Genomic DNA, 16,040 nt, shown 5'->3' with positions numbered 1-16,040 from the left:
TCCCTACATGGGGAACTTTGTGGTAACTCCCTCAGAACAGGCATCTGTTTTGTAAATCTGATTGAATCATTTTAAGGTCAGTGATGCCTCTCTGGAGAGCAAGTGATTTTGCACTGGCTATGAGTTTTCCTTCTGCTGTTGAATATGAAGTGGTGCTCCTAATGATGCCAAGAATAGAAAAAAAAACCCCAAACCTTTCAGTTTCTCAACATGCCACTCCCCTGCCCAAATGATTTGTGATTCTTTCTTTTGAAAGGGAAAGGAGATGCTGGCTATTTTTAAATATTGCCTTTTAAGTTCAGATGCCTTTTATGCCTTTGCTTGTGTTGTTTTCTAAAGTTCTTCATGTATACACGACACTCATGAAGAATGTCTTTGTAATCATTGTATTTGCTAAAATTTTGGCTTGTGAGATTTTGTGATTTTATACAGCTGTAAGTGTCTTGGAAATACTTGAAAATTCCTTACCAGTCCTGTTAATGCTAATCCAGTCTTTTGAAGAGAAGACAAATTTTTATCTGAGAGAAATAGTTGTAGGCTTAGCCCAACGAGTCGTGCTTTGGAAGGCACCTTATTCCACTGGCTGCATGTGGCACCCAGGAAAGTGAACTTTCTCAGTTCCTAGTCTAAACCTGGATGACAGCGTACCCTTAAGAGACTTCTGTTCATGTTCAGAGTTTCTTACTTCTTCAAGATACATCCAGGCACATTCCTCTTAAGTGTTGTTTTCAGTTAAGGATTTCTTTGAAAATAGATAAAATAATTGGGAAAACAGTAGTTTTATTACATTTGAAAGCTAATATAAAATTACAGATTGAAAACTGTTGTTCAATCAACTCTTTGTTACTAAGACCAGTTTTAAGACAATTGATTATCTTTTGTTTAAATATTTCCTCTTGGTATATTTGCTGGAATACTATCTTTTAATTGAAAATTAGGTCATATCCTGTACATACTTTGATGTGTTTTTAGATTGATGTTTGCATTTCCTTGTTTGCTTGAGAGCTCTTTAGTGAAGATACCTCAAGTTACCAAGCCAAGTAGCACAGGGAAGGGGTTTATCTGCCTGGAGAGCTGAGGCTGGCATTTACTGTTCTTTACCCAATCCTGTCTTTCTAATCAAGGGACGACTCAAATCAAATAGGCACCTCTAGAGGGCAATCTGTCTGATCCATGTGAGCGTAAGAGGGACCACAGTCTTGTGGACTGCGGTTTGCCATGCGTGATATTTTTCTTAAGCGCTAATTAAAACAAGCTTTATCAACAGCAGTGAAGTCAGCTGTCATGACTGTATCTCAGCTGGGAAGTTAAATGGTATCTTTCTGAAGATGTTTATTAAAACAAACATGCCAAATAAAGGCAAAAGCCTTGTGCTAAATTATTTGCTGTGTTTTTGCGTAAGGCAGCACTGATCAGAATTAGAAACATAAATAGTATGGTTGTTCAAATATCTTGGACAGTATCCACATGGGAGAAACCAGATGGTTTTGTTTCATCTTCAAATGAGAAGAGACAACGTGACAAGCATTCTGAAGAGCTTGCAGAAACAGATTCCAAATCAGACTCAGAAGATAGTGAAAATGAAGCACAGAGTTCAGAAACAAATTTCAAGGTAAGTTTTCTCTTCAGATTTATTTTACATGCAGTATTGATTTTCTAGCATGAGATGGTTTATCTTTTATCTCTTGTAATAGGCTGAACTCATTGTAATGAGGTTAAACCATACAACTGAAAGTAGAAGTTTGCACTTGTTGAAGAGTAAAATGAGTCTTTATTTGATTTTTTGGCCCATTAGTGGTTCTGTTCCAGAATAGAAAGCATGATCTTCCCTTCAGTCCACCAGAACTCGCTTGAATTCTGCAAGAAATGTGATTTTTCTCTGAGAAAGGTCACTAGCATCTTTCTGAAATAATCGAGAGAATGGTTTAGATTTACATGCGAGGATACCTTCAAACCTTAAATGATAAATGTGACTGCCGAGAGACCTTCAGGGGATGCTCTTGACTTGAAAATTACATGGTTCTTGTTTCCTTATTAATTGAGGAAAAACATTGACAGCCTATAGTATAAAATCTGTATCAATTGTATACTTTTCAGATTTCAAACTTAAGATCAAGGTTGCCATTATATGACTCTGGTTGGGTCAGATGTTTTTTCTGAAACTAGTAGCTCAGAACGGGCAGAGACAGTTCAAATATAAAATGTATTCACAGACAGGTGTTAATTCTAAAATATATATTTTTGTGTCACTGAGCATCATTCTAAACTACTACACTGAAGTGTGTGTATCTGCACACAGAAAGCTGTATGTGAATTTTTGCCTTTTTTAAGACATTCTAAGCTTTTTTTTTAAGTAAGTTCGTATTGGCTATTCCTTTCTAACTTCAGCCTTGATAGATGGGGTTTTCCAACTTTAAGTTTTTGTAGCATTTTTAACTCTATGTGATGAAAGCTCAAGGAGAAAAATTTAAAGATTTTATTACAGTATGAGTTTATTGTTTCAAGTTTCTTTTGGTTGAAAAGTATGAATAGTAGATAATAGTAAATTATCCATGTAAAATAAAGCTACATTGTGTTTTTATTTAGGCATTTTTGCTTAAGGTGGGTTTTTTCCTCTTTAGAGGAAAGGAGATAATGGTGAAGAATCAGAGGAAGGGAAAAAATCTCCCAGAGCTAAAAAGTTAAGTCCTTATGGGAAATGGCGAGAAGTTAAGCCAATAGAAACTGTTGATAAAGAGGAGAGTCCATCAGCTTCCCAAACCTCTGGTGATGCACCTAACAAGACCAACACTTACGGGAAATGGAAAGCAATTCCAGAGAAAACAGAAGAAGAAGAAGAAGAAAAGGAAGAAGAACCATGGTGAGGATCTTTATACCATAGTTATTTTCGTAATATTTGTTTCCAGAATACTTGTTTTCAAGAGCTGAACCTTCTTCTAGATTCTGGCAGAATCAGTAGAGCACTGGTTGGAAATGTAGCCCAAATACGGTTCTTTGTGCAGTGATTATTTTAAGTAATAGATGTCCATGGCGGATAGTGGTGGCGTTTTGGTTGTAGTGTAGAAGTTCACCATGAGTACATGTAAATTGAAGTGATTTAAGGCATCATTGTCATCTGTCATTTTTCTCAGAGGCTGAGTATGAACTATTTAAATGTAGTTATTCTAAGCTTATGTTCCTTAACATCGTCTCGTCCAACAGTCTGGTTCAGCTGCCTTGGTAGCTCTTGTGACTGTTTTTTCAACTTCTCCCAGCCTTGGAACAGCATAGGCAGCTTTCTCAGGGCCTCCAGCTTCCAGGCTAAATTCCTGTTTCCTTCTGATGAGTAATTAGTTGGGCTAACTCTGCCTGGAGCTCAAGATCTATCTTGATCTTCTAGGACCACAGGGAACCTTATTTTGATCGTACTGGATTAGCATTGCTTTGAGTTTCTTCCCTGCGGGAGCAATAGTCACTGACATGATGAGTATGCTTTTTTAGACTCCAAGCAATTTCTACCTAAGCCTGATATGTTGGGCTGAGTTACTTCCGCAAGCAGTAAATTACTTCTCACTTTGTGGTGTTGTACTGACTCTAACTGTCCACTTAAAGGACACTGCCTAAAAGACGCTTCAAATTTTTTTATCTTGCTTTCACCCAGTAGTGCACTAAAAGGCTTCTGGTTCAACTATTTTTCTTGTTCCCTCGTTTTCCTCATTTCAAAGAAAATTAAGCAAAAGTAAAACAAAATCCACCACAACCTTTTCTCCTGTCATGATGGATAAGTCCTGGAGGCTCTTATAATGTGGTGGGAGACGCTTTGTAATCTAGTTATGCCAGTTTTAAATCCAGAAGCTCGCTCGCTCGCTCTCCCATGTCCAACCAATGTATTGCAGATGTTTTCATGACATGCATCTGATCGGGAGGGTTGGTTTAGTTTGTTTTGCTGAATACTGCCTGCGATGGCTCATTTTTGTTGTGAAGCATGCTGTCTTTTATGGCCAGTTTCCTGCTGTGGGGCCCTCTAGGAGTCTGGAGAAATTAGCTTTTGGAGAATGAAAACAGTCTTTTGCCTCATATTCACTCCATTCTCCAGCATTTTAGTTCTAAATTACTCAGCAGATAGAGTTTTGACACTGAACTAAATTAAGCCCTGCCTACACTTCCTTGGAGATGATAATGTTCACTTAATACCTGTATTGGGGCAGTTAACTGCTCTTTCACTCCAGAGCTGATAAATTCTTTCAGGTTTTTGGAAAGCACACTGTCCGGTGAAAAGTGCTTTAACCTTATGTATCAGTCTGCACGTTAACATGTAGGCTTGAGATGTACACGCCTGTAAATGAGATAAATGCAGTGCTTTAAATGCTTTAAATTAAGACTAGGCCAACCACTTTTAGGAGGTTTGTGTTTTCAGGATGCTGCAACAGTCATATTTTCTTGACATGCTTGACTTGCACTTGTTCTCGTGGCTCTTGTTTGGGTGCTTGAGCTTATCCACGTCTTCTTTGAAACACAGGACCTGAAACTACGTATAGCACACAAGCCGACATCAGACTAACGCTCGGTAGTACTCAGTGATTTCTTGTATGGACTGGCCAGGAACACAACGTCTGTCTCTTTGCAGCAGTGTTATGCTGGTGTGATTCCTGACGCAGTTGTGATTTAGATCGCTTTCTGTGAACAGTTTGGTTGCTCTCCATTTGTATGTTTGTGCCACAGGTTATTCTTGTAGAAAACGGTGTAGACCCCTTAAAACCAATCTGTCTTTGATTTGTTCAGATCAGTATTAGCTGTGACCCTGTTCTCCAAAGCCACTTCTCCGAACTTGGGGACACTGGCTGGTTTGGGAAGCAGAGAAGTACTCAAAGGCATTTTGTCAGTGCACCATTGCCGGTTACTCACTGACTATGGTCTTTCAACATCCTTGAACTTACACACCTGCAGCCCTCTTGTCTTTTGCAGGGCTGTTTACATGATGAGTGCTTGGGCCATGCTACAAGCTCTGTACGGAATGAGGTCTTAGTTCTTTACTTTCTATGGTAACACCACAGAAGAAACAAAGAACAGTGTTTTTTTTCTTGATAACCATGATGATGATCTTGGCTATAAGACTGCGTCTAGCTCAAAGCTGCTTTGACAGTTAAATATGGATGTTACTGTCTGCAGTACACCATGTTGTTTCCTCCAAGTAGATTAACCCTTTTACATTTTTCTCCTCCCAGTGAAAAAGATGACCTGGAGCTTCCTAGTACAGAGAGTGACAGTCTACCACCTCCAGTGCTAGAGGATCCAGAAGATGAAACAGTGATATTTAAAGAGAAGACTGTCACCTCCCTTGGAGACATGGCAGAAGGGGTGCCAACATTTAAAAAGAGGAAATTTGAAAATGGAAAATCTAGAAACTTAAGACAAAGACTAAGTGATCAGTAATACTTCACAAATCATTTTAGATTCTGTTTAAGCTAGCGTGAATCAAAAGTTTAATATTTCAAACAGGCTTTTATAAAGAAAATGTTGGATAGAAATTAAGGATTTATAGGTATTAAAAGATATGTGAGTTGTAATATTTTTAATTTTATTTTGATGTGATTGATTTTGGAATGGACGTTTGTGTTATATTACTTATGCAATATTGTAAATACTTTTATTTTAACCATACCATCTAAGTTCAATTTGCTCTGTGTATGCTGTTTTAAATACATTGCATATGGTTTTTTACTCCTTTTCTAAGTATGGGAGAATGTAGTAGTCCTTAATCTGGCAAAAATGATGCAGACCTTTTATTTTTACAGAGGTACTGGGTCAATGGCATGTACTAGGGAGTAAAATCACCTCCAAGATCATTTATGTGGAGTAGTTTCCCAGCTAATGAGTAAAAAATGTTGTGCTTACTAACCTTTGGCTACTCACTTGCAAAAGAGTAGGTGGTGAGACCAACAACGTTTTGAATACAACATTTGCAGGCTGTTTCTAGAGGAGTTAGTCACATCAGTGCCACTCACTCCAAATGATGTTCTGAAAAATTGTGTACATGCATGATAAATGTATTAAACCTCTGCAGAAGAATTAAACCTGATGAATCTTAACTTTTAGTAATAGCACTAGAGCCAGAGTTCGAGTAGATATTTCTGTGGCATCTTCTTGTTCTATTTTGTTTTATTGTTGTTTCTGCTTGAATTTTTCCTTCTTTTTACACATGAAGTTTTCGGTTTTTTGTCTTGTTTTCTTTTTGTCTCTCTCCCTGAGAAAAAAGGATTGCCTGATATTTTCATGAAAAAATATTCCCATGACCTGGTCCTGCTACAGCATACAGGACTCTTTTTGAGGCTGATGGGTTTTGTCCTGTTGGTAAGAGGAGCATATTAAATAGTTGCTGCATTCCTTAAGCTGAAAGGGACTAAGTGCATTGAAGCTTCATCATTCCCAGTACACAGGAGAGTAAGACAAAAGATGGATAAGTACAGCTGATCGCTGTACTGTCCAAGGTGACTTGGACAATTTCTTAAAGCTTTTATTTCTTCACTTAGTGGGATTGGTCTGCATTTAGCATCATCAACGTTCACTGGCTGCTTAAGAATACAGCGACAGTCATTGCTTCTCTAGGTATCAAACAGAGGACCCTAAAGGTTCAATTCATGAACCCATTCAAAAATACGTCTCTGTTCCTAAAGCTTAGTTTCCTGTAACATCTGGCCCTGGACTGTCATGTAGAGATGCAGGATGTTCTCACAACCATAGATGCAGGAATGTACAACATGTACACCACATGAAAGGCCTTACATGCAAAGCTAGATCAGAAATGTCCTTTCTGCCAAGGAAAGGTTGTCAGTTTTCTTAAAATCCAGATTTCTCAGGTTTTGTTCTTACTCTTACTCCACAACCTGGGAACCTGTTCTAACTTGAAGCTGCCACGTGTTTGTGTCCAGTTTGCACTCCTTTCCTCCCATTTTACACAACTGTTGCCCTTCAGCTAAGCAGCTTTTCTTCCTCTTGAATCCACCGCATCTTTTCTCTTTGGAATCCCATAGAGCATTCTTGTGTGACAGGACCTTCAGTGCTCCACCGGCAGTTCTCTTCATCTGTTCCAGCCTGAGTTTGCCTAGGCTCTGTGCTCAAGGAAGATTAAGGCCACCCGTGATGTCACCAGTACTTCCTTAGTATATTGGAATTAACTCTTGATATGTCCCTAAACCACATTTGCCTTTCACATGACTGCATCATGCTGTCTGCCGTGGGTGCCCTGTGATTTACCAGTACAACTAGCTCTTTCTATTCCTTCGCCACTGCCAACTTTTAACAGCTGATTTCCTTTCAAGCATGACTTTTTTTTTCTTGCAAGTATGTTTTGTACTGCTGTCATCATCCTGCTTCTGTTCCTCTGTGCCTAAAGTATATACATTTCTTTATGATGTCTGTAAAATTATTTTATTGTTTGTTAGTACAGTTTTATTCAGTAGAGTAGGATTTTTGTAGCCTCCACTTTTAATATTCTCCGAGAACATCTCTCCTCTTTTAGTGAGGTTCTCAAAATACTAGCATCTTTCCTTATAAATGTTTTGTCACATTGAAGTGGTCATAGGTGGTGATTTAAGATACCCGCAACTAAATTGCTCAAGCAGATGTTTAGAAACATCTGAAAATAAAAGTGTTAAAAATCTGTTTCCTTGAGGAGCTGCTGTAATATGAACCAAAGGTCTTTGGCAAGTACTGCATTACATAGACAAACCAAAACCTTGGAAGAAAGGATTAAATGTTTTCTTTGTTCATTGCTAGTAAAGTTTGTTTAAATACCATACACTTGGCTGTTGCTGGTGGGACTTCTAAAGCCTGTATTTCACAAAGAAATACAGCACTGTGCTCCCCATAGCTCTGAAAGTATGTCTGAGGAGAGACCAGTTTATTCTTTGTCCTTATGTGTAAAGTGTGGGCTACTTGAATCACATATGATATATCAAAAGCCACTCTTTAATTTTACATCGTGCTGTCATTCAATTTCCTTATTGCGTATCTAAACCAAATATTTTCTCTTCTATACAAAAATAATGTCTTGCATGAGATTTAAGGCAGACGCTGCTTTTCTAGGACATCTGTTCCGCACAGATCTCTCTCCCTTCTGTGCTATCTCCCTGAAAATCTTCTGCCTTTGGAATTTGCTGCAGGAGTACTCTAGGTATTACTTACCTACTAATCCTTCCTTGGGCTGCTCTGGCTTTTGACAAAGGAATGTTTCTTTTACTGTTTCAGAAGAACAGTGTTTTCAGAAGAAGAGTATGTTGTTTTCCGACTAAGCCATTTTTTATTGAGCAGTGTGTTTTTATCTGCTTGCCTGCTTTTATTGCAAGCTCCTTGAGTGAGGACTATGTCCTTGATTTTACAGGCTGTTGTAGATGCGATTAGCAGTAGGAGGAGGAGAGTCGGATGGAAAGGCGGAGTCATTGTAACTTCAGGATGATATTTTATGTGTGGTTTTGAGCAAGTCAGTTCACTGCTCTGTATCTCTCTACCCTTGACTCATCTTTCACCTGTCTTGCCTGTTTAGAAAGGCAGCTTCCCAGTACAGGATGCTTATCTTTAGCATGGATATTTTTGCAGTAGGGCCTGCCTGAAATTGGTGATGCTTTTAGAAGCAAAAATATTGCATATGCTATAGAAGAAACTTGTTTTGCTGGGCATTTGTTATGCCAGGAGCTGTGCAGAGACCTGCTCAGTTTGACCCAGGTTATAGAATAATCCTTGTTCCTACTTAGGCTAAAACACATTGTAACCTTTCACCTGGGAATTTGTAGATTGAAATCCAGACTCTCCCAGTACAGTAAAGTTTGCTTTTTGTTTCACCTTCGTAGGTAGAATCTGTGCCGCAGCATCATCCAGTGGCAGTATTCAGATTTAGAAGATGGGTAGGCTGGTCATGACATGGATTTGAGTTAAATTCACTGACCTGTGCATGTCTAAAAACATTTTAGTATTTTCCCCCCTGGAAAAGATGTTATTTCAGTGCAAATTCTGGCACCTCAGAAAGGGAGTAAAAAACTATTTCATGCTGTTTGATTTCCTTGGTTTGCTTTTTGAGTCACGCCTCCCATTTTTAGTACTTTTCTTATTGCTGTCTTCCTCAAAACGTCTTCCTTCAGTATTTTTATATATGCAAATCTACATATCACCGCTGTGCTGCGTTTCTAGGATCCACCTTGACCTTATCCCTTGCTCTACTGAGATCTCCAGAAAGCTTCACGTAGTCTTCTGTAGGCCCCACTGTCTCCAGATCCCAGCTTACGCCCTACGCTTCTGCTGCCTGTGGCAACACACCCTGAAGAAGTACAGGCTTACCTATTTTCAAACAACACACAAGCTATTTCACAACCAGCTACATGTGCTCTTTTTATTTCCTTGATAACTCGTTTTTCTGAGACAGATTTCATTCCGTTCCTCCTGCGGGGTTTGCAGCCCTTAAATCCTGTCGCTGGTTGGTACAAAAGCTGGCTGCATACCTTCTCCTATCTGCTGCGGGAACCCTTTGGTTCTGTTTTGCCAGCCACATCTCTTAGGTCTCTCTTGTATCTACCTCTTAAGTCCCCTTACCTTCTACCTGCTAAATTATTTAACTTAGAAATGGTGTTAACTGTTTGTGTGATTAACTAATTTAGCTTTGTGAATTGTTTTGGGATATAGCTTGAATAATGTTCCTGTCCAAAGCAAAAAATGTTGCAAATAATAATCTGAAAAAGGCTGAATTTGCCCAGGTTTCCCAGCGTGTCAGCAAATGCAGGTTTGATTTTACCTGTGAAAGTGGAAATAGCCCACGGTAAAAACAGCAGACAGCATTACACGAACCGTGGGCTGAAGACGGCGAATTTTAATGGCTTGCTTAACAGTGAAGAGCAGCGGGGTGATTGAAAAGCGTCTGGTTTGGTTTATAAGTATTGTCTGCAAAGTTAAACAGCTGATTTGTCTTTAATAGCTTCTCAGTTGCTATTACAAAATATTGCAAGCTGTTGAAGTGGAGTTTATATGAAAATACTGAATAAAGCTTTCATTTGAACAATCTGTGTTACCGCTGTTCATCTGTTCAAGGGGTTTAGGACAGCCTGAGACATTTGTGGGTGCGTATTCTGCTAAAAATGGGGCCTGGGGTAAATATAAACCAAAACCAGTATGTAAATATAGAAATGCTTCTTAAAAGAAATTCTTTTATTTTGCGGCCACCAATGTGGTGTCTGGGTGCCTCCCAGTAGCGCATTAAGCAGTTACTGGAAATGGTTTTATTCTGTGTGTCAGTTACAGGTAACAAATGGCCTGGGTTGACATTGTTAATTGTAAAATTCTCAACAGAGTTCAGGTAAGGTTTGTTGTAGTCTCTAGTAACATTCAGAATATAGCTGAAGATAGAAACTTTCTGATGATGATACTAGGTAAGTGATTCAGTAGCCTTCATGCGTGCTGCTCTTAGGAATGATGAGCAGTGCCCTCCGAGTTAAAGATACGTGTTTTTAAAAGGTGGATAATGCATGTAAATTATTTCATCACTTCCCTTTACTGAAAAAAATCTGTCAGTGTGATCTTTTGGCAACTTCTTTTACAGAAAGTAAAAAAACTAAACGGCTGTATTAAGCAGCTAGAAAAAAATAAGGTATGATGCCGGCAAACAGTTCTGCCAGACTGTGAGGTGTATTGTGTTGCTAACAGCATTTCTTCCTTTTAGCTAAATGAGAACAAGGAGCTTGTTACATAAAGTGAATAAATTCATGTGCAGTTCCTGGATTTCTGAGGCGTACGTGCTGCTTATGGTTAAATGAAAGCAATCACGGTAAGGTACTAGGGCCCTTCTTTTGCAGAGGGCAAGCACCTGTCTTTCCACTGTCATAAAAAGGGCTGCTTCCAGGGGCAGCATTTCTCTGTTTTCTTTTGCTGGGTGAGACGCTGCCGCTCGAGACCTCAGCAGGGAAATGCAAGAGATCCAGGAACTGCATTTCATGTCAATCAGGAGGAGCTGAAGAGAGATGAAGTGCTGTGCATCAGCTGCGACATCACAGCCAGGCGTGAGGTCTGCGTTATACACGCGGATGATCATGAGGAAGCCAGGCAAACGGGTGATACTGTGTTCTGTTGGCTCCAACACTATTTGACAGTGAAATAGGGAGCTGCTGGAGAAGGCTCTTTCTATCAGATGAACATGCTCTCGCTCTGCTCTCCCATGACCAGCTGTGCTGTCCCAGAGAGCTGTCTGCTGCTTTCCAAGGAGCTGCTTTTCCTTTCCTTGTCCCCCCTGTGCTTTGTGAATGTAATTTTCCCTGCTAGTGATTTCACTGCTGAAAGTCATGGGTGCTTGCAGGAACTGAAAAGCCTAACTTTAGGGTATTCCATCCTGATGCTTCAGAGGTGCTTCAGAGATGGCATCGTTATACCTCATGTCCTCCTATGAGGACAAGTGCCAGCCCACAGCCAAGCCCCATCACAATCTCTCAGCTCTTACATCCCACAAAAAGACTGGGGTGGAAGAACGTAGTACAAAATATGGCTTTAAATAATGTTTTGTAAGTTGGGAGAAAACATAGCTTCAAATGCCACTTTCTCAACGAGGAGAAGCAAGTATATCCGGCTATAAGTAGAGCAGAGCACTTTGGGCAACGACCTTGTGTAGGAGGAGCGGGTCTGCTGGGTATCAAGTTCTCCGTCATTAACTGACGGTAGCCCTGTTTTGCTGTCGTATACAGGCATGCGCAATTGCAGGGTAAGCTCAATACGACAAAGATCCTTCAGGGTGCACCAGACCAGGCTGGGAGACAGGATTTAGCTAAATTGCATCATCTACACTGGGGACATCCAAAATTTAGTAGCAGAGTAGTAGGGGGGAGCTGCTTTCCACTTTCCCCTTTCTCATCCTTCCACCCAAAAACAACAACAAAGAAGGGCTGCAGAAAATGGATTAACTTAATTGCAAATATCCCCAAGGTCCTGCAGTCAAAACATGACCATCTTTCTTCACGTAAAATAAATGAGGGCCATTTTTAAAAAATGTTTCAATAGCTTTTCGTAGTAAAGAACTTCATAGGCATTAACTAATCCTAGAAGTAGCATGTCGTTATTTAAAATGTGTACTTTGTAAGAACCTGCTAGGATTGTTCAAGATACATAATTAATAAAATAAATGGTACGCATGGAAACCGGATACTCTCCTCCTACAGCTGATCATAGTAGTTATTGCCAGTCTGTCAGCACTGCGAAAACTACAGGCTGAGGTGTGTATCTTCCTGGAGGTTTTTTTTACTGAACTCCTTACTGCAAGAAGTCAAAGGTCAAGAGTGCAAATGACTCTTAAATTGCATGATAATATGTTTCCTGATTGACTTAGAGAGCTGTAAATTAAAAAACAACAAAAACCAACAAAAAAAACCCCCACAAAGATGAAAACAAAAGCTTTTGTAATTAAAGTCTTGGAAGCCAGTCAAAAATTACCAGACAAAGCTTGCTGATAAGAATGTGCAAACACAAAAGAAAAATAATTCCATAATTGAGAAACTTGGGTATAGTTTTCCTGCTTTTTTGCAGGTACAAATTCTGTCCTTCTTAATATGGCTGAATAAAGTTAAAAGTGTTGTTTGTCATACATACAGGGGTAAAAACGACGCCATTTAGAACAACTCAGTATTGAAATATTTATTTTTCTGAAAATGACATTTTCTCAGTCCTGTATAATTCAAGATTACAAAATAAATGTGCAAACATAAATCAACTACAAGGCATAATTTAAACTGTAAGCAGGAATCGATTCTTCACATGCAAAAGATGGTGCAGAGCAGCTTTACAGCCTAACCCGGGAAGAGCAGGATAAAAAGAGAGCACCATGATCTAGCTAGTAACCCAGTTCAGCAAAGCACACACATATTTTTGTGTAACGTTAAACACGTGAGTGTTCATTCCTGAATCGTGCGACTACTGCCGGCCTCCGCACACGTGCCTGTCAGCACGGTGCACAACCCACGCCTGGGTGAAAGCATGGACCCAAGTCCTATTAAAGCTGAGTGCGCTCTGAAGACATTTGGATCTCCCTCAGAGACAGGCACACGTTCCCAAAGACAGCAAGGCAGAAACTGTATTCCAGAGCTACCTGATTTGCTGAAATGTATCTATACTGAAACCGTTTTCTCTGCCAAGAAACGAGGAGCTGCCTGTCATCGCTGATGAACTCCTTCCAGAATCTCATCAACTTGAAACTAGAACACATACTTCTATACGCCACTGCAGCATGTGGTCCAGACCCACCCTCAGCTGACCCAGGAATGGCTGGAAGAAAGCTGACAGGCTTCTTAAGATCCTGACCCATTGCCTGAGATTGCCTCCTTGGCTTTTCTATGTTCACTCCAAAAAAAAGCATCACAATGCAGGTTATTTTTAAGGGACTGCACTGAGGGAGTTCACCCAATCAATGGATAAAGGTGAGTAGTATTCACGAGACCAGATTCTAGACAATGTCAGGGGAGCTTAGGCTCTTTCACCTAGAGGGGAACACTTCCCACATCCAAAACAAGATGTGCACTATGTGGTGTTTCTTCTGCTCCATCACCATGATTCTGTATCTTTTCAGTTGCAATATAGGCAAAAGAAAGACCCACTTAACAAAGCCACAGTTCCAAGACAGAAGGAACACGCACACAGTACTCCAAGCTTGTTCTTTTCCGCTTTTTTCAAACCCAGTTGCACCAAAATATAAAGAAGAGTAGTATCACATGATGAAAAACAGAGCATCGATTTTTAATCCATTTATCATCTAACAAATGCATCTGTTTCATTTTGCTACAAACACAAGATTTTTCTGCTTTAACTCTACACAAGGTCTTCAGCAGTCTCCTCTTTCTAAAGCCTGCAGATTTTCTAGATACTCGGTGACGGCCTCTATCTCTGCAAACTCCAGGAGTCTGTTGATGAGCTTATCCAGTGCTTCTTTCCCACTTAGAATTTCCTATGGAAAAAATAAACACAGATAAAAGCATTACTGACTGTACGTCCGTATTACTCTGAAGCGCTGACCGCTCAAACAAGGAGCTCCTGGAATGCACTTTGCCTGGAGTCTTATCTTGGTGCATTCACTTGCTCATCTTTGAGCTCCCCCATGTGAAAGCGACATGGCGTGGTGCACAGCAGCAAGACTTCAGCTGGCTGCCTGTGAAAAGCACATTGATTCTGGCAGCGACAAAAGGAGCTACTGGTGCCTTCCTGCACGCTTTTATGTAACCCATGCTCTACACGAAAACCCCCCAGCAAGAACAATCACCGATTGAAGAACCTAATTCAAATACTGTTGTTCATGCCAAGAACTCCTTTGTTTGGCAAGCAAAGCTCAACTAACTTCTGTCAGGCTGCTCACGGTTCCAGTTTCACTCAGGAAAAGGAGTAAGTTCCCAACTTATTGGGAACTTAAAGTAACTGAAAAGCTCAACTGACAAAAGTCAATTTTATGCAATCGTGGAACTTCTTCCCATTCTCCTCCACCACAGTGTGCATGCACCTATTCCCCACTCCATTAAACACGAGCCATTCCACCCACACTCAGCATGTCCTGTGTTCTCTGAAGTTACCCAGGACACCTACGGGTACAGTTCAAAAAGTGTTGCTCCTTATTTAACAGCACTTACAGAAATCTGGCTATCTGAGACAAAATATTGAAGGGTCACCCGAAACTTTGCCCTAAAATTCAAAATATTTTCATAAATTTAATACACAAAAAAGTATTATCAGGTATTTGCTTACTTGTAAAAATGTAAATAAATAAGACTCAAGCCATATGTAGAGGATTTACTCGGAAATAAAACCCCAGGTAATCTTAAAATGAAAGCATTCAGTTTCAGTTTCTTTTAACTGTGGCCTGCGAGGCAAACGTAGAAGAAAAAAGTCCTTTGTCTCAGGTTTTTCTTTTGGATGTACTAAGCTCTAAGTATCTCAAATGTCACTTGCCCAGTTTGGCCAAGGGACTCTCAGCATTCGCTAAGGACTAAACGCTCGATCATTTTTCACTCATATCATAGGAGACGAATCACACAGAGAAGGAGGCCTGCGAGTTACACCCTGTGCCAGTCATCTTTAACACTACAAGAAGCAGGAAAGAAAGTTTAAGCTTTCTAACTCTACAGCTTTCTGTCACAGCACAGCTGGCTATCTGATCTCACATATATTACATTGTTTTTACTAAGTTAGCTTTTTCTTCTTACAGTACACCAAAAGTCTCTTTCACGGGCACCCCCTTGTTGTGGGGAAGGAGCTTGCGTGCCCTTGTGATGTTGAGAGCTGTGCTGGTGGTGGCATGTGCCTCCGGTGGGGTCTCCCAGGCCAGACACGTCTCAGCTGAAGGGTCAGACAAAGTGTGTCCACGGGCAGGATGGGCTCACTAGCCTTCGGGCAGCCATCCTAGGAGAAGGACAACTCTGACTCCAAACCCGGGCAGATGGAGCTCGTTTAGCCCTGTAAGGCATCCATCTAAGAGAAGGACACTCTGACCAAACCTATGACCCGAGGACTTCGCTGTCACCGTCCAAGCTCACTAGGCCCTGGCAGATGAACCTCAGGTGTAAAGGGTGGAGCCAGTTCCACGCACGCTGCACCTCACCTGAAAAATCCACCGTGCAGGATCGAAGGATGCACTCATCGCTTGCAGTGAGCGTGGGAAAAGCCCTTCCCAGATCTTTGTTTGCGAAGCCAAGCCATGATGATGACACCAAAAGTATCTAACTTTAAACATTCTCATAAAGCGACCATTACCTTGATATTGCGTGCATCGTACGAGATCCTGTGGTCAGTGACTCTGTCTTGGGTGAAGTTGTAAGTACGAATTCTCTCTGCCTGGGCTCTTGTTCCCAACTGTAGCAAAGCAGCAAAAAACCAAATTCCACTATATTGTGTTTTTTCAAAAACCAAATACTACTCTAAAACAAGAATATCTAGAATAAACTTTAATGGATCAGCCTGTCCCAACTACAAACCCAGTGGTCACTGGGTTGTAGCTGTGGCATTAATAAACTGTATTATTTGTGATTCTGTATCGGGGGCAAAGTTTTTACATCTTCCGA

General features: G+C 40.4%; 2 protein-coding genes across 2 annotated transcripts in view; one reads left to right on the top strand and one right to left on the bottom strand.

Annotated features, from left to right (window-relative positions):
* The window catches only part of WBP4 (WW domain binding protein 4), a gene marked incomplete at its 5' end in the record, with an annotated part of 12,638 nt that extends 7,226 nt beyond the window's left edge, over window positions 1-5,412 (top strand). The window contains 3 exons of the mRNA XM_010134758.1: window positions 1,461-1,612; window positions 2,622-2,860; window positions 5,205-5,412. Of these exons, the coding sequence (XP_010133060.1) occupies window positions 1,461-1,612; window positions 2,622-2,860; window positions 5,205-5,412 (599 nt within the window). The remainder of the gene's footprint in view (window positions 1-1,460; window positions 1,613-2,621; window positions 2,861-5,204) is intronic.
* Window positions 5,413-13,710: 8,298 nt separating this feature from the next.
* Window positions 13,711-16,040, bottom strand: part of MTRF1 (mitochondrial translational release factor 1) — a 10,306-nt gene continuing 7,976 nt past the window's right edge. The window contains exons 8-9 of the mRNA XM_010134746.1: window positions 15,733-15,831; window positions 13,711-13,939 (exon numbers count right to left, since the gene is read on the bottom strand). Of these exons, the coding sequence (XP_010133048.1) occupies window positions 13,817-13,939; window positions 15,733-15,831 (222 nt within the window). The 3' untranslated portion in view covers window positions 13,711-13,816. The remainder of the gene's footprint in view (window positions 13,940-15,732; window positions 15,832-16,040) is intronic.

Source organism: Buceros rhinoceros, unplaced genomic scaffold (genome assembly GCF_000710305.1).
Source record: "Buceros rhinoceros silvestris isolate BGI_N320 unplaced genomic scaffold, ASM71030v1 scaffold30010, whole genome shotgun sequence".
Classification (NCBI taxonomy): domain Eukaryota; kingdom Metazoa; phylum Chordata; class Aves; order Bucerotiformes; family Bucerotidae; genus Buceros; species Buceros rhinoceros.
The sequence above is the reverse complement of the archived record's forward strand: the minus strand, read 5'-3'. Positions and strand labels throughout refer to the sequence as shown.